At 37.7% G+C, this 15,264-nt stretch overlaps 1 protein-coding gene across 8 annotated transcripts in view; it reads left to right on the plus strand.

The window, feature by feature from the left end:
* The window catches only part of KIF18A (kinesin family member 18A), a 50,643-nt gene extending 38,608 nt beyond the window's left edge, over positions 1-12,035 (plus strand). For all 8 annotated transcript variants that reach the window (XM_064426044.1, XM_064426045.1, XM_064426043.1 and 5 more), the window contains 4 exons: positions 5,420-5,903; positions 6,452-6,535; positions 9,136-9,245; positions 11,435-12,035. In XM_064426044.1, coding sequence (XP_064282114.1) covers positions 5,420-5,903; positions 6,452-6,535; positions 9,136-9,245; positions 11,435-11,571 — 815 coding nt within the window. In that variant the 3' untranslated portion in view covers positions 11,572-12,035. The remainder of the gene's footprint in view (positions 1-5,419; positions 5,904-6,451; positions 6,536-9,135; positions 9,246-11,434) is intronic.
* The last annotated feature ends 3,229 nt before the right edge of the window (positions 12,036-15,264 follow it).

A 15,264-nucleotide genomic window follows, 5' to 3' on the forward strand; every position in this document is an offset into this window, starting at 1 on the left:
TTTCCTTTAGCCTTTGGAATCTTTAAACACCTTTTGTAAAATTCTGGCCTTAATTAGAAGTTAAATTTGTTGTTTTTTACAGAAAATGCTGGCTTTCCAAGATCTTCTCCTTTTTTTGACACATACATTAAAAATTTAGATGAAGCTTGCGTATGCTTAATGTAATCATAAACGTGCAATGTCATGAACAATTTAACTGCTTGTCTCAAACAAAGCACAAACTGTGGAAGCAAGTTCATTTAAGAATCTATTTGGGCACCCATTCTTAAGTGTTCATTAATGGGGAGCCATAGAGTATTCAGAGTTCAGACTGATGGGTGGAGAGCTCTGACTGGTACTTGCAAGTATTTCTTTGAATGGGGAAGTTCTTGGCATTGTTTCAAGCATCCCATTTCCAGAAGCCTTACTGTACATTACCACTGAGAGGATGGAATTGATTTATAGGGAAGAAAAAAAAAGAAAGGAATCCGTTGCCTCCGCTTGTCACAAACATTCTGATCTGAAAAGTCAATTTTTTATTCTGTATGGCAGGAAACATTGAGCTATAGTTACACGTCTTTTATAGTAAAAGATGTGATTAAAAGTAGAAAAAGCATGTGCCTTGAATAGGGAAGATTTGTCTTATTGAGTAGCTCTTCCATACTGTCTTGGGTGACTTCTAAGTGTTTTTTCTCATGCTGTGTAAAGCAGTACACCTGATCACTGGGACTTGCAAAATGCAGCCTGGATTTGAGCCTTTTTCAGTTCACAGCTGTTGTTTGTGAACCTGTTGTGAAACTTGCCACCACAGTGATGATGCCTTTGGGTCACAGGAATATTAAATCATTGAAATGCATTGACTAGACCTCATTTGCAGTTTGGAATTCCATGAGTCAGTTGTTAAAGGAATGAAAACGTATGATTAGAATTGTAATTTGATCAATCAGTGGTAGCCCAGAAATGTTTATTGAAATGAATACATTAATACTTAATTTCACTTTAGCAGAGCAACCTGCTAGACTTAATTTAGCACAGTTTCCAGAAATAATCCCTTTATGCATGTATTAGCATGAGTTCCAGAAGAAGACAAGTCTTGGGCATTATTTTGTCCCCAATGTCAATTAGAATTAACTCAATTCATCAGAGTTGTTTTGCTATGAGCTCTGCTCACTTTTCCTGTGACTCATGTTTCACACATAGTGCATTCTGCTTCTGGTATTAGTGCACAGGGCTGTAAATATCTGCTATTGCTCTGTCTCTTGTCAGATAAATCAGTACTTCTGAGTAGTCTTTTGGGACAAATGATACAGCAGACTTAGGACCAAAACCACCTCAAGTCACTGGTTGGGGTGGTTGATCGGGGGTGATGGCTTTTATGTTTAGTTTCTGAGTGAATCTCTTAAATAGTATCTTAAAGAATTTTGACAATTGTCCTTTACAAACATCAGCTTGAAATTGAGCATCAGCAAATAGGTGATCTCTTCTCTAAAATATATTTGGAATAATGTTTATTTTTAAAGAGATGCATTTTAGCTGTGAAAGTACTAGTTAAGGAAATAAAACTTCCAGATTTTTCTTTTAAGCTACTCATCAAGTTAACTGTGGCTGTTCTGTAAAGCATATAAGTGATTCATTTTTGTACATGAAATAAAGAAAGATAACTGAATTATGATGATGACAATATTGATGCAAAAGATTGAAGTAGCTGTAAAACATTAAGCAAATACAGACTATAAACATAATATCCCTACTTTATTATGGAGCACATTTGAATTTTTTTTTTTTTATAGTTGCAGCATGTTGTTTATCTTTCAACAGGAAAATAATGGCAATACTTACTGATTACCATTAGCCATCCATTCAGGAACTAGTTGGATTTGTTCTTTAAGGAAATTGCATCTTCAGTACCATATATTTAGAAATGTATGGAAGTAGTAGAGTTTCTGTAGCAACTTCTGTTGTCTGAGTCCCTTTTACATAAACTTCTCAATATTAAAAGCACTTGCAAGAAAGTTAGCAATTAGCTTCAGTATCTTGCTTCCTTAGTGAGGTGGAAATAGCAACACTGGCAATTCTTTATTTTGTGGGTCCTAATGTTTTTTCTTGCTCCATGTTAACTTACCTGAGGTCACAACTGTTTGGAGCTATATACAGTAGAACAGGAAGCTGAAGTGGAATTAGGATTTTGGGGTTGTTTTTGTCACATCGTGTTTAGTTTGTTATTTAGAAGCCAAGTATTGCTGGTTTGTTTACCTGTTTACTGTGTTAGGAGCAACCTAATATTCTCACAAAAAGCTATGGGAAGGGGCACTTACTTAAGTATCTTGTATTATTTCCAACACTTTAATGACAAGAAAAGCTTGCTGTGTTTTAACTTAGTTTTACAGTGAGCTTTATTCCAGAAATAAATGCATTTTAAAAATAGGTCTTTGTTTTTACTAACAGCTTATATTTGCCTTATATAGAATTCCTGCAACTGTTGTTATTGGTTTACTTGTATTACCGTACAAAATGCTCTCCAGTATGATGGAATTCATCAAATTATTTATGTTGGCAGTACTTTTGTGTTCTTTACGTATTTAGTTAATGATTCAAATGCTGGTATTTACAGTTAATTTTAAAATGCTTCCAATATTGAGGCCTGTAGAAGCTTCTAAAACTTGGCACTCCCACCGAAATGTTTCTCCATCAGATTTCCTTCTAGTAACTTTAGGACATTAGCAAAACCTCAGTGTCTTACAGTAAGCAAACTTTGTGAAACTGAAACCTCCCTGTCCTAATGTAACAATGGACTAATAGAATTGTAACCATTGTTTTTCCTGAAACAGACATTCAGATGCATATAAATAGGAATAAAAACTAATAAATTAATATTTTAAATGTGTCCTGAGTCATTTAATGGACAGTTATTTCAAACACTAGATTATATAAACCTTATTCTTGTATTTAAGAATATAAGATATCAAAAGTCTTTGAAAAAAGGTTTGCATTCAATTTTTGGTCGTGATGACTAGAATTTTTTTAAAAGATTTTAAAATTACACTGAGGTATATATTGTACTTATTAAAACAAAATTAAAGAGCAAGTACATAATGAAGCATAGCATTGTTGATAGTGATAGAGAGTAGATGTTTTAAATTGTTCATAAATAAGTTTCTTGTTGATTACTAAATCCAGCCAGGTCTTGGAGGATGTCTTTATGACAGTAGGTCTTTTTTATTTTGGGTGAAGGTAAAGATTATTTGGGGAGCACTCATGCCCTGTTTTACTGCTGTTTCCATTCCACTGCTCATGGGGAATATCCTGAATGAGCTTAATGTTTAGATTACAATCAGCATCTCAGCAACTGCTGGTGAAAGCTGGCTGTGGATTAGATGTGGTACAAGATAATATATTTTGTATTTTAACAAAGAAAAGGTCCTTTACATACATCAAGTGAGCTGTGCACACACAGACTAATGCACAATTCAGTTACTTCATGCTAGGTAGTCCTCTCAGGCCCAAGTTTTCCATGTATGTGTTTCTTCAAAGCTCCAAGCAATGTAATGGAATTGGAATTGTCCACACTGCTTTTCCCATTAGCAGTTTAAACTTTGTTCCTTCTGCCACTGAGCCCCTGAGTGAGGAATTAATGTTTGCTTTGTTTTTTCAATGGTTTCATTATTGAATTGTGGCAACATAGAATAGACTTGTGGCCTGTGTCTAATTTCCTTGTTACTTGTACACACTTTGGTACTACCTGTTGTATCCTCCTGGAACAGATCTGGTCATTAAATCCTTGGCTGTCCCTTACAGCTCTGTTTTGTATCTCCTAACTGGGCACCATCCCATCTAGCTGGGTATCCCATCAAGTGGCATGTCAAGTACCAAGGTGTGTACCAAAAACAGTGCTGGGATTGACCCTCCTTGGCTTTCCTTCATGAGGACCTTACTTGGGTCTTTTCCCAAGATACCAGATTTCTGAGGGTACTTGGGGAATCAGCTTTTTTAAAGCCTCTTGGCAAATTTGGATGCAACTGGGCAATGAGGTCAACATTAAATGGGGCCTGGAAATGGTAAGCAGAGAAAAAGCTACAGCTATTTAAGTCTTGCTTTCTGTAACAAATCAAGATTGTGGAGGTGAAATAATACAATGCATACATGTTCTTAATCAGTCTTTGTCGTGTTCAAAGAATATTTTTGGAACGGTTAAAATGCCCTAAGTGTTAACACATGAGAGAGAACTATAGAAGCATTCAGGCTGAGGAGTTCAGACTAGCTTTCTTAGTCTGAGGCAAAAATAGAATGAAATTTAGAAGAAATAAATATTTATCAACACTGTTTTAGGAATACCGTAGCTAATTCCCGAGTAACTTGCATCAATTTAAAAAGCAGGAGTTCTTTTTGCAGTTGGGCTGCTCATAGGCATGAAGTGGGCAATGCAGAAAGAAAAAGTATGAATCTGTGGCTGCCAGCTGAAGGGGATCCAATCCATAGGCATTTTAAGGATACTAGGCTTCATTTCTTATATTTGCACTGGAAGTTAAATATAGAAGCACTTGGGGTTTTGACAGCCCTCTCCTGCTCTTGATTTGTTTAAAAAAGATTCTGTAGCTTTTTGGTATTATAACTGTGTAAGTCACCATTTGAACAGTGAGCTGTGTCTTAAAATGATCCTCCTTCACTGAGAGCTTGAGTAAGAGAAAGGCCTTTTCTCTCTTACTTTGGACATTGCCTTTACTAAATCCAACCAGGTCTTGCTTGAAAATAAAAATCTTATGACACTTCAAGAAAAATAGTTTCAATCAGGATGAATGAGAATGGCCAATTGCATTGTATTGTTTGCTTTATTTTTGGGGGTGGGGGAAGTTGTTAGTCAAGAGCTTTGCTCCCCACAGTTGATGTAGTAGGGTGACAGGATCCTAGTAACTTTAACTTCTTTGTTTGCCCCTTTGCAAAACACTGCTTTCTCATTTGCAGTGTCAGAAAATTTTCTCCTTCTGGGTGGTTCTGTGTCATTCCTTTTTCAACAGTCTCTCATTATTCTGCATGGTACTTGCTGGGGAAAAAACTGCTGTGATCAGGAGTCAGCTCTAGGTTTCTGTGATTGTACCACCTTAAAGTATGAGTTTTGTCATGGTGGTACAATAGTCTTTGTTCTTACTCTTCCATTCCCTCTTGTCACATGTCAGATCTTAGTTGTGATTATTTCTATAACCTCTGGGGTAAACTATGCCAACCTATGCACATTTATAATACTTTGAGTGTCACAGCAAATGCCATCTTAGACAATGCTGCAATAGAAATCATTTCACTTACATGATCAAGTTGATATGCATATGAAATAAGGAGTATTTTAATAATTTCTGCTCATGTCTCACTAGGGAAGAGGAGGGAAAAAGCCAGTTGTGAGCAGTACATGCAGTTAGATGTGCTAACCATCATTACTTATGTTTGCCAGGCACCCCTTTGGGTACACCATCACAAGAAATGAATAACAATCCCCAGCAGGTGTTAGAACACACAGAACCACCGCAGAAGAGAACGAGGAGGAAGCTGATGGACTCTCCCCTGGTAGCCCCAAGTCCACCTGCCTCCAGCCACTGCAGCCTGCAGCACCTGGAGGATTCTCTGGCCAAGGAGGTGTACCCTCTAGCTGATACTCCAGACTCCTGCAGAAAGCCAGTGCACAGCTTGTGTGCTCAGCCCGTGGTGAAGGAGGCTTTGCACCTGGCAGGCCTGCGGGTGCTCAGTGCCTGCAGGGCAGACGTGCCAGGCAGGAAGGGCAGCATCATGGACACCACGTGTGACGTGATCCCAGAGAGCCACGAAGCTCTCATGAACTCCACTGTCGTTCTCTATGAAGGTGCAGAGGAAACAGCTGAACTGTCTGCTTACTCATCTGTGAAGGAGTCACAGCCATGCACCAGCAGCATTGTGCAAAGGTATTTTCCTTTTATGTGGGTGAGAAACATTACCAAGTCATTTAATCCTGTCTGTCTTTACAGCTAGGTTTTTCCATTTCTATCCATTTTATACAATAAACCCAACATTTTGAAAATCAAACCCTCAATTTTGATTAACATCAAATTCAGTTCTGCCATTATTTGAAAACAGTAGTATGTTAGTGACAACAAATGAAGTTGAAAGTTTATCTTGTTTTAGAAGATATGTACCAAAAAGAAAATAGAGCCTTTTTTAAATTGATTGTGATGCCTCAGGCAAGTTACTTTCTCTAAGCCCTATGTTCTCTGTCTTTAAAATGGGTACTGTACTTCTCACACAATGTGAAATGCCTTGCTTAAAGCTGCCGTGCATGTCAGAAGTCTGCAAAGCTGCCTCAAATAACATTAATGAAATTAATTTCCAGTTTTGGTTTTCAACTTAACATATATTTGTTTACAGTTAAGAACAAATTTACTTGACTTCTTCCAATAATATGTTTTACAAAAATACAATTCTTTTATTTCAAACTTGATCTTTCTTCCTTAAGAAACAAAAACTCTGCTCCCGTACTTGAGAAGCCTTCATATATGGCAATGACTTCCGCTGCTCAGAGAAAAAGAAAGATACTTAGGTAAGATTAAACTAACCCTTCTATACAAAATTAATTTCCATTTCTTGTGTTCTTACTTCAGTTCTGTTCTAATATATCAAATCTGAAAACATCCTATAGAATTCATTTGGACCTGCATATGACATGTTCTGATTCAAATATGCTTGAATTCAATTTAATTTTTTGTTGTTTTTCTGGGTAACTTCAGTAGATTTTTTTTCTTTAGTCTTGGTTTAAGGACTTCTGTTTTGGTAATTACAAACTAATATCATGTCTTGTGTAGCTGCTGTCTACTCAAAATTGAAAGATGGCACATAATTCTGAAAAGAGAAATTTTGTCATCAGTTAAAAAAATCCTAAGTTTTTTGAGAATGTTCTGCCTTTGCTGGAGCGCATTAGAAACTACCAAAACAGAAAGCAAGGAAAAAAATGTACAGGACAATAGTTAGGTGATCAACTTTGATTTTCTGATAATTCATTTTCAGTCTCATATATTGTGACTTAATTTTTGCAGTCTGCTTTAGGAAGAACTTTTATATCATCACTTCTGGTTTATGATCCTAAAAGAGGTTTATTAGCAGGAGCAGCAGAAGAGCTGAAACTGAATAGACATTAAGTTGAATTGTAATTTTTTTGTGTATGTATTTCTTTGGTTGGTTTGGGGTTTGTTTTTTTTACTGTATTTAAACCTGATTAGCTATGAAACAGCTGGTCTTTCTTTTATTTTTTCCTATTTCCAAAAGCAGAAATTGATACAACCATTTTAAAAATCATGTTACAAATGACCTGTTGCTAGACATGAGTGGAGCTACCACCACACAGGTCTTATGCAGAATATCTGAAGACTGTTGGGACAAGGCTATAGACAGATCACAGGACATGGAAGAAATTTAAGTGCCTTTTTGCTTATTAGCATCTTTAAAATAGAGAATTATCCTCGAAGATCAGTCATCCAGTCTAGTTTCATGTTACTGTTCTGATTGTTATCAGTTCTAAACTGTCTTGCTCGGAGGAGGAATAAACTCTTTTACTCTAGGATGAGAAAAGAGGCACTGCTCACATTTTCAAATAGTTGATTATGAATTTAGCAAAATAAATTAGCTGTTCTCTGAAACCAAGCTAGTTTTTCCTACATTCTCTCTAAGGAGAGGTATGGGAGGTATTTGAAACCTGCTTTATCTTGTCTTAAGGTGAAAGTTTGAAAGTTCTCAGACAATCTTGTGAAGTACTTTTTTTTTTTTTTGTAATAACTGTGTAATAATTTTAAATCATATATATATATATGCTTATTTCTTCCCAAAAGACTAGATGTTTCTGTTCACCTTGTTGCTTTTATGTCTCAAACATATTTCCCAGTACACAACAGAAAAATCTCACAACTTCTGTTCCTTTTATAGAGATCATTGTGCTTCTGTGACTTGTCTGTAGACTGAAATTCTTTATGGTTTTGTCTAGCAGTTGATTATGAAGAGAAGGAATGAAAACACATTTCTGAAGGAGAAAAGCAATATGCTCTTGCTTTTCAGAGTGCCTTCATTCCATTCTCTTCTTTACTTTTTCCCTCTTTTCTCTCCCATGCTTTCCCTGATTCAAGTGGCTCCCTCCAGTCATTCATCTCCTACTGCTAGAATAAAAATGTACATTTCAGTCATATGGTCCACATTAGAAGTATAATTTGAAACACTTGTATTTTCAGGATAAGGCATTAGAGGCAAGTCAGTCATAAGAGATATTTTACCAAATAATGGTATATTCTTGTTGGCATAAGTTCTCTTGCAAGAGGCATGCATAGTAGATTTTTAGGACTGGCACAAGGAAAGTCTTAGTCTTTGCTGCTTATTATATAATTTCATTTAGGCAGAAAATTATTATTAAGAAAGTGTGAGTTAGGGAACTATAAAGTGGAAATAATACAATATTTATTACAGGAATAGGAAAAGCCTAGGAACTCGGGACATAAATACAATTAGCTTGTTTACGAGGCTGTCTTGCAGAGGGGAGCCGAGGAAGTTTGTGAGGCAATTGCAGAAGGGTGAGATCAGATAGGTTCATAATTTTTGCTGTAGACCTTAAGTCCATCACATAAAGTGCTGTGGATAAAATATAGAGGTTTTGGTTTAATGAATTTGAAGCTGTAACAGTTTTCTTGCAGCTTAGTTAAAAAGTATTGTCTGCTATGAAGCCATCCCCTCCAACTGTGTTGCAGGCTGTAGAAAAGTTATTGTAGCAATAAAAAAATGTGATTTGTTCAATAAACACAGATTGGTCATTTCAAGGATTTTGTAACATGTTTTAAGATTATATCTTAGTATAATTTGTATGTGATGTCCATCAAACTGGCTTCTATGGTTTCAAACAAAACTATGACATATTGTCCTGCCTTTGAATACAAGCGCCAACATTAGTTCTTATCTTCACAGTTGAAGCATTCTTGTAAATTTTTTAAAAGGAGAAAGGGGAATAGTATCCATAGATATACATAATAAATTACTTTATTCCTTGCATTCTGTTAGGACTCTATGAACACTGGATAATATTTTAAGTATCTCTACATTGCAAGGCCAGAGCCACTGTTAGTAGTGACTGTACTGAAAGCAAACTCCTTTGTGGCCCTTTTGCAGCTCCACCTCGAACACGGTGCAGGGCAGCCTGCAGGCCCCGGACGCTGCCAAGCGCTCCCGGCAGGACGTGCTGCTGAGCCACGCCGCCCTGAGAGTGCCCCAGGGGGCTGGTGAGTGCCAGGGCTTGCCTGGGGGACACTGCCTTTGCTGCCTCAGGGTTCAGCTTTGCTGTCTTTCTGTTCTGTGCTGCTTTAGCGTGCACTTCTGGGCTCTGTGTTAGGGGATGGTGAGTTCTCTGCGCAGAGCAGGGAGACAAAACAATTCCTGCTCCAGCTGGGCACCAAGGACAAATGATCCCAATCTCAGCCCAAGAGCACAAACCCCGTGGGCTGCAGAGAGAAAAACAAGCAGGATGGGACTGCAGGGGCTGCAGCTGGAACTGGACACTGAACTGCAATGTGCACATGGAGCAGAGCTGAGCCCAGGGAGAGACCCCGGCAGCGCTCGTGCATTTTGGGGCCATTTGGGTTCATCTTGGGTGCAGCCCTGGCTGGGCTCTGGTGCTGCCCAAGGTGCATCCATGGAGGAGATCCTTGGAATGAATCCCTGCTTTGTTCTGTAGCTCTGCCCAGCCTCTGCTCTAGGACAGCCTGCACAACATTTCAGTTTCTGATGACCACAAAGGAACAGAAGGCATCACCTTGGTCACAGCAAGTGCAAAATTAAGATTGCCTCTCAATTCATTTTGTCACTTTAATAGCACGTATTGCTGTTACAGTGTACTAAGCCATTGGTTTGAATAGTATATCCCTTTTTAAGAAAAAGACTCAGAATATCAGTTATACAGATAGTATCTAATCAAAGTTCAATCCAATATTATTACAATGTTGTTGGGAAACCCTTTTTCCCAAGAGCCAAGATCTTCCACCTAAAATAGTTTATGTACTTGTGAAATTTCAACTTTTTACCAATTTTGTCTTTGCCCAAGTGTGACTTATCAAGAAATAAAATTCTCTAATAATTTCCGTACCAGTTTTTAATTCTTCACTTTATTTTACAACACTAAACTGGTTTGCTTTAACAGATAAAAGGTATTTTCAGAGATTTATTGGTCTTAAAATTTGGGGCTATTTTGGACAAAAACAATAACTGAGGCAAAATCATTTTGTTTTTAACATACTGCTGATAATATTAACAAATTCTGCTGTGTGAAAGTTTGCCTCAATTATACGGCTTCTCTCTGAGGTGCATAAGTCTTTTCTGTGATAAAATCAGTTACAAATATTTTTTTCAGCCAATGTTCACAAATGTCCTCACAACTTTATAAAAACCTCTGCCTTTTCTAGTGCATGGCACTAAGTTGCTTGGCACCTGAAGCAGATTTTAACATGGTGAATCTGTACCATTTTCCTTCATCTCTGCCTCCTTTTCCTCACTCTCTTCAAAGATATACTTAACGATCTTCTTGGGCTGTCTAGAGGAGATCCAATATTAGTTTTGAAATTTTAGTCTGCTTTTCTTATGAAATAGAAAAGCAATGTGAAAAAACATTTCCGTTGTGTGGCTTTTTCCAGTGGGATGGGCAATACACTGGTTTTACAGCACATACATGTTTTTAAGAAAAAATTGCTGTGAGGGAAAGGGTCTTATTCTGTGTTCATTGAAAGTGTTGAGGCTGTGTTACAAGAAGCTTTCTGGAAACTGAATATCTGAGTCTAAGCTCTGTCTAACCAAGTTACTTATTAGGCAGATTTCATACAGGGTTATATCAGTATTAATGTCTGCTCCAACAGGCCAGGTTAGGAAGGTACCACTCTTCAATCCTAACTCTGGAATAGAGGAACTATGTGATGCAGAAGCACGTTTTGAAATGAGAATAAAATGTTGATTATTCAGTGTTGAACTGAATATGAAATAGACTTTATTTTCAAGAGCATGCATTATAAGAGCAGAATAAACCTGAACCAAATAACTAAGAGGAGGAGTTGTTTTCAGCTTAAAAAGACAAAACTTTCTGTAATGACATAGTGTTCATTTTTCAATGCTATTCTATAATAAGAAGGATTAATAACATTTTTTCATATTTCTACATCTTTTTATAGACCACTGTGCTTTTTTAATAGCATCTCCTGTCAGTTGAGGGTCTAATCATGGGACTTTGTAGATAATTAAAACGCTGGATTTACTGAGCTAAGAGTGATTACATTTTTGCATATTAAAATGAGGCTTTCAGTAAAGGAAAGAAATGTGTAAAAATTCTTAGACATATTCTGAAAAGGAGGTCCATGTCAGCTACAGTCTACTTATGTTTATTGAATGCAGGTCTCTCTATTTCTAATAGCATTTCTTTCTTCACTAGGAGTCAGAATGATGACCAGGAAGCAAGACCAGAATATGCCAAGGAACTTCATTAGAAACCTTTCTCAAGGAAATGTCCCACCAGATGTTAAATCAAGGACATCAAAAAATCTTTGTGTTTCCAAGGGAAAAAAATAAGGTTTAGTTTTGAGTTCATCCCTATTTCAAGCAAGATTGACGGATAGCAAATGTGAATAGTGTGAATTGTGATTTCCTCTTGTAAGTAGTTTTGAGAGTTTCAGGACGGAAATATTACAAAAGTTGTTTTGACCCCCTAAATTATTTTCATTGGAGTAGCTTCCTTGTGTTAAAGTAGATTTTCATTCAGAAGCAAGTTAGGCAGATGCTAATATTAGAACATATTCATGCTTAGCATTACAATGCCTTAGATGTTCTTAGATTGTTAGCATCTCTGGATGACATGCGGAGTTCCAAGAGACAGAAAAATATTTCCAAAAGTGGGGTTTTTTCCTTTTTGTTTTTGTCTTTCTGATTCTCAGTCTGTTACTTGGTTGTAAATGTTCCTGTTCTGTTTTTTCAATTTAATTCAAATACATTTTTTATTAATTACTTCCAATAAAGTTTGATATTTTTACTAGCAATATCATGTGAATTTTATTTCTAGCAAAAAATGTTCATTATCTTAGGAAAAATTGATTTTGACAAATACTGTTATAAATACATGCTGTTTATAATGACTTCTAGCAAATTATTAATGTTCAGAGACAGGAGTTCATGTATAGCTGTGCTGTAACCTTGACAGCCTGCCCAGCCTCCAGAATGCCATTCTGCTGTGTTTGGCCTGTGCAAATGAAGTGAATTTCTCCAGTCTGGTGAGAGCCAGAGGAACAAATGCTGTAAGTAGTTTGTGGTGTCAGAACTGTCTGAAGCAAGGAGCTTCCCACCTGATCAGTTCAGTAATATGCTGCAGAATGTGCAATGCTTGACACATTGGAGGAGCATTTTTCACAAGCCTCTGAAGAAGGAAGTGGGAGCTGCCTGCAGAAGTTTTCAAGAGCACTTGTGGGAGGAGCAGACCATGGTGCATAGCCAGTCTTCATTGGGAGAGTTGAAAGAGGAAGAAATAATTTCTTAGAGAAATAGCCATTGCTACTTAAAAATACTAGGAGAGAGAAATTGAAACCTCCTAGTTGCTTTCTAAAAGGATTATAGGTGATATAGTTGTGGTGAGCCTGGAATCTTGTAGTGTAATGAGAACTGGGAAAAGGCTTGGCTTGTGTGAAGCCTAAAAACTGGGATATGGGACATGTCCACATAGCAAGGTGATGTAATTTCAGTAGAATGAAGAGGGAGGGTCACTTTAATATTTCCCTATCATGATGAAAAGCATGATTTTGGAATTAATTTTAATTTATGATTTTGATGCAGCTGAAGTTGTAAAGACTATTCTTGCCTTATGGGGTTTTTTTCAGAGTCTCAGTGTTTAGTGTAAAATGTACACAGGGAGCTTCTTTTGTTGGTATCGTGTACAAGAGGCGTGTTGGCTTTTGCTAAATGTAGTTGTTACTTTCACTGCTCTCATGACATGTAAGACTTACACACAGATGTCCATAGCAGTCTTGAAAAGCTCTTAGACAAGCTTGTGCGTGCACCATTTTGATAGTCAAAACATAAAACTGATGAGTCTCCTGTTTTCTTAATGTCTTTGGCGTGCACTTGAGCGGGATCACTTGGTCCAATTGCAGCACTTGCAGGGACAAAAAAAATTATTGAGAAAATTAAAACTTGACATGAGGTGTGATTCTATCAGAAGATGGTCATAGATTTGTTAGCTAGGCACGTATTTTACCATTTATAACTAGCATAAATTGTTTCAGAGATACAGCAGACTGAAGTGAGATTTTTGTATTTCATATTGCTATTGAGTAATGTTCTGCACTATTAATTGTACATGCATTTGTTTTATTAGGTACTGTGAACATACCTAGACTTCATAAGCAGAAAGTGCTTCCCAGCACATTCCACACACATTACTGGCACAAAACTTCTCATAACTTTTCATTGCCTAAGAAGTTTTTCTGTCAGATTGCCAGTTAGGTAGAAAGCAAAGTGTGTTTGGGAAGCAGTGGAGGTATGTTATAGCCCCTTTCATTTCCTTGCCAATCTACCTTGCTACCTGCTGGCTTGTCTTTACAAACTAATTAAGGAATAGCATTTATCTAAAGTGCACATGTTGCTGATTTCACTGTTGTACCACACACGGTTAAATTGAGTCAGTGTTGCAAGTGTGAAAAGGATGTTAAAGATCTGGTCCCACTGGAAAATTCTTGCAAAAACATTCCAGGGCTGCAGGGTATGGTTTGTACTATTATTCATTTACTTACTTATTATAACAACATTCAATCAGCATAAAATGCTTCTCAGACCATTAACTTGGCCCATTCAACTTAGCAAACTTTAAGCCCATTTGATTTTTATTCACTCAAGAAATTCCAAAAAGAGGTAATTAGAAGCAGAAGATTGAAAAGCTATCACTACCCCCTTCTGGGTTCCAGCAGTGTTCAGGCAGAAGCTCCAAGACGAAGGAAGGGTCAAGATGAAAGCTTCACATCATGTTTGGCCTTAGGTAGCCCTGTGCCTTTCCCCCAGGTGGGGCTTGTGGTCCTTTGGTCGCTCAGGAGCTGGGTTAGGGCAGAGTGGAGCATTGTGCCTGTGTTTGGTGCCCCTGCCAGGCTGGGACAGGGGCTCCAGGGGCAGTTCAGAGGCTTTAATATAGCCACAAATTATTTCAAAGAGGGATTCTAAGGTAAACTGACAAAAATTGTTGAAATTTAGTTAATCAGTTAGCAGAAACCAAAGCTAACTATCAAGGTAGACTGACCGAAATTATTGGAATTGAATTATTCAGTTACCTGAGACAAAAGTTAACTATGAAGAGGTGGAGAAGCATGTTAGTTGCTGAAGGACTGGGCAATAAAATAACAAATGAAACACAGCATCAATGAATGCATAATGATGCACAAGGAGGACAACAGCCCCAACTTGTACCTATGTGGCAATGGGTTCTCAAATAGATGCTATTACTCAGGAAAGAGACCTTGGAGTTATTGTAAAAATGCCATGAATACATCCTTCTCTGTGGTCAAAATAGCACAAAAACGGATGGGGAACAAACCATTGTGCAAATTGCTTGCCTGAATCCTGGTGGTGTCCTATACATTTCAAATAAATGGGGTTGAATTACAAAGGGTATAAAAATGCGTGAGGAGCAATTAAAGCAGTGAACAGCGTGAATACAAATAATGTAGTTTAGGAGCACTTCACCCTGGAAGTGAGGAGTTCTGTTCAAAGTACATGAAATAACGAGTCATGGAAAAAGGGACTAGGCAACAATTATTCACTGCTTCTTGCTGTATGAGACCTAAATGGCAAGTTCAGAACACATGGCATTTCTTCCCTGAATAGCATATGTGATGACGAAGTCTGGAGTTTAAAATGTGATAGATGTCAAAAGAGTTGAGTTCAAAACTGATTACTCAGATCTGTGGAATACTTTATTCTTTAACTCTTGTCTAGCCTCTGTTCTAGGCCAGCCTTCACGAGACATCAGCAGTGCCCAGCAGCAGTTGCTGATGGAAGCCTGAAGGAAGGGGAAGGAGAGAATGGTTATTTTCTACCTTGTGGTAACAACAGCAATGGAAGGACTTCCTTGCAGGGGAAAGTTGGGGGTTGTGTTTGTGTAATATCATTTGTGGGCACTCCGTTGGTGGTGATTGGGAGTGGGGCTGGTCCCTAATGGGCTGCAGCTGTGCAGCACAGGTGAATGCTATTGAAGGTGAGGAGCCATGGAGTGCCCAGGGGTGCTGCCCA

This window comes from Passer domesticus, chromosome 6 (assembly GCF_036417665.1).
Source record: "Passer domesticus isolate bPasDom1 chromosome 6, bPasDom1.hap1, whole genome shotgun sequence".
Taxonomy (NCBI): domain Eukaryota; kingdom Metazoa; phylum Chordata; class Aves; order Passeriformes; family Passeridae; genus Passer; species Passer domesticus.